This window comes from Nanorana parkeri, unplaced genomic scaffold (genome assembly GCF_000935625.1).
Source record: "Nanorana parkeri isolate BGI_ZX_2015 unplaced genomic scaffold, ASM93562v1 scaffold2834, whole genome shotgun sequence".
Classification (NCBI taxonomy): Eukaryota; Metazoa; Chordata; class Amphibia; order Anura; family Dicroglossidae; genus Nanorana; species Nanorana parkeri.
In genome coordinates, this window is record NW_017309102.1 from 7,382 (window position 1) to 8,856 (window position 1,475).

The 1,475-nt window shown below is 58.7% G+C and overlaps 1 protein-coding gene across 1 annotated transcript in view; it reads right to left on the bottom strand.

Moving 5' to 3' along the window:
* Window positions 1-488, bottom strand: part of LOC108802374 (acidic leucine-rich nuclear phosphoprotein 32 family member E-like) — a gene marked incomplete at its 3' end in the record, with an annotated part of 7,767 nt that extends 7,279 nt beyond the window's left edge. The window contains exon 1 of the mRNA XM_018574238.1: window positions 195-488. Coding sequence (XP_018429740.1) covers window positions 195-248 — 54 coding nt within the window. The remainder of the gene's footprint in view (window positions 1-194) is intronic.
* Window positions 489-1,475: the final 987 nt, after the last annotated feature.

Below are 1,475 nucleotides of genomic sequence, written 5' to 3' on the forward strand. Positions count from 1 at the left end.
GGCCTGTGGGGGGCTCTGGTGGCCCCTCAGCAACCATTGAGGCCCCTCCCTCTCTCTCCTCCCTCTACACGAAAACTTTCACTCAGCAGTCACAGATGAACTCTCCGCATGGAGGAGCCATGAGGGTCCCCTGAACCCCCCGCATTGGCCCTCAGGGGTCCCCCATGGAGGAGGGGGAAGCGCAGCGGTCTCACCTCAGCCGGGGATCGGTTCCTCAGCTCCAGGGCGATGCGCTTCTTCATCTCCATCTTCCCGGTCCCACCTTCCGAGGGGGTCACACCGGACAGCTGCACACCCGCCGGGCGGCCTCACCAGACCGAACAACGACCACCGAAGGGAAATTAAAGGCGCCGAAGCGATCCGTCCCTGCCGAGCCGCTCAACACACAGCTCCCTTCTCTCTCAATGGCCGCTCACCGACTGAGACTCCATTACACGGCACAAGCATCCCCTCGGAAAGGGACACGCCCCTCCTGTCGTGCTATTGGCGTTCGGCTGCCCCAGCAGCGCAGCTATTGGCCCACAAAAACGTCAGTCGAAGACTCGGCGGGAGGTCCCTGATTCCGCGGCGGACATTGGCTGGAATTGCGAGCGCAGTTAATTGCCATTGGCTGCAGGAGCTTTCCGTCAAGGGTTGGGGGAGGGCCGAGGCTGTCGTCGGGCTTGGGCGTCACGGCTTTGTTTTTTTTTCTCGTCGATGCTTTCGCGCCCTATTTTAGGTCAGGGAACCACAGTGAGGGGGGCGGGGCGTCTTTTATTGTGATGGCGGTGAAATTCAGGACCACGTGACCAGAGAAAATGGTGACAATAAAGACAATGATATGAAGTAAAATGTCTGATGAGGAAACACAACTCCCTTCCCTTGTATATAAACCCCAAATCATGTGTGATGAGGCTCCATAGTCCTCGGGGGTCAGCCATAGGCCCAACCTGCCTTAGGCTCCAAAACCCCGGGGGCCAGCGATAGGCCCGACCTGCCTTATGAGGTTCCATAACCCCAGAGGGGATCAGCGATAGGCCCAACCTGCCTTATGAGGTTCCATACCAGGGGGTCAGCGATAGGCCCAACCTGCCTTATGAGGTTCCATACCAGGGGGTCAGAGATAGGCCCAACCTGCCTTATGAGGTTCCATACCAGGGGGTCAGCGATAGGCCCAACCTGCCTTATGAGGTTCCATACCAGGGGGTCAGCGATAGGCCCAACCTGCCTTATGAGGTTCCATAACCCCAGAGGGGGTCAGCGATAGGCCCAACCTGCCTTATGAGGCTCCATTACCCCGGGGGTCAGCGATAGGTCGAACCTGCCTTATGAGGCTCCATACCCTGGGGGTCAGCGATAGGCCCAACCTGCCTTATGAGGCTCCATAACCCCGGGGGTCAGCGATAGGTCGAATCTGCCTTATAAGGCTCCATACCCTGGGGGTCAGTGATAGGTCGAACCTGCCTCATAAGGCTCCATACCCCGGGGGTCAGTGA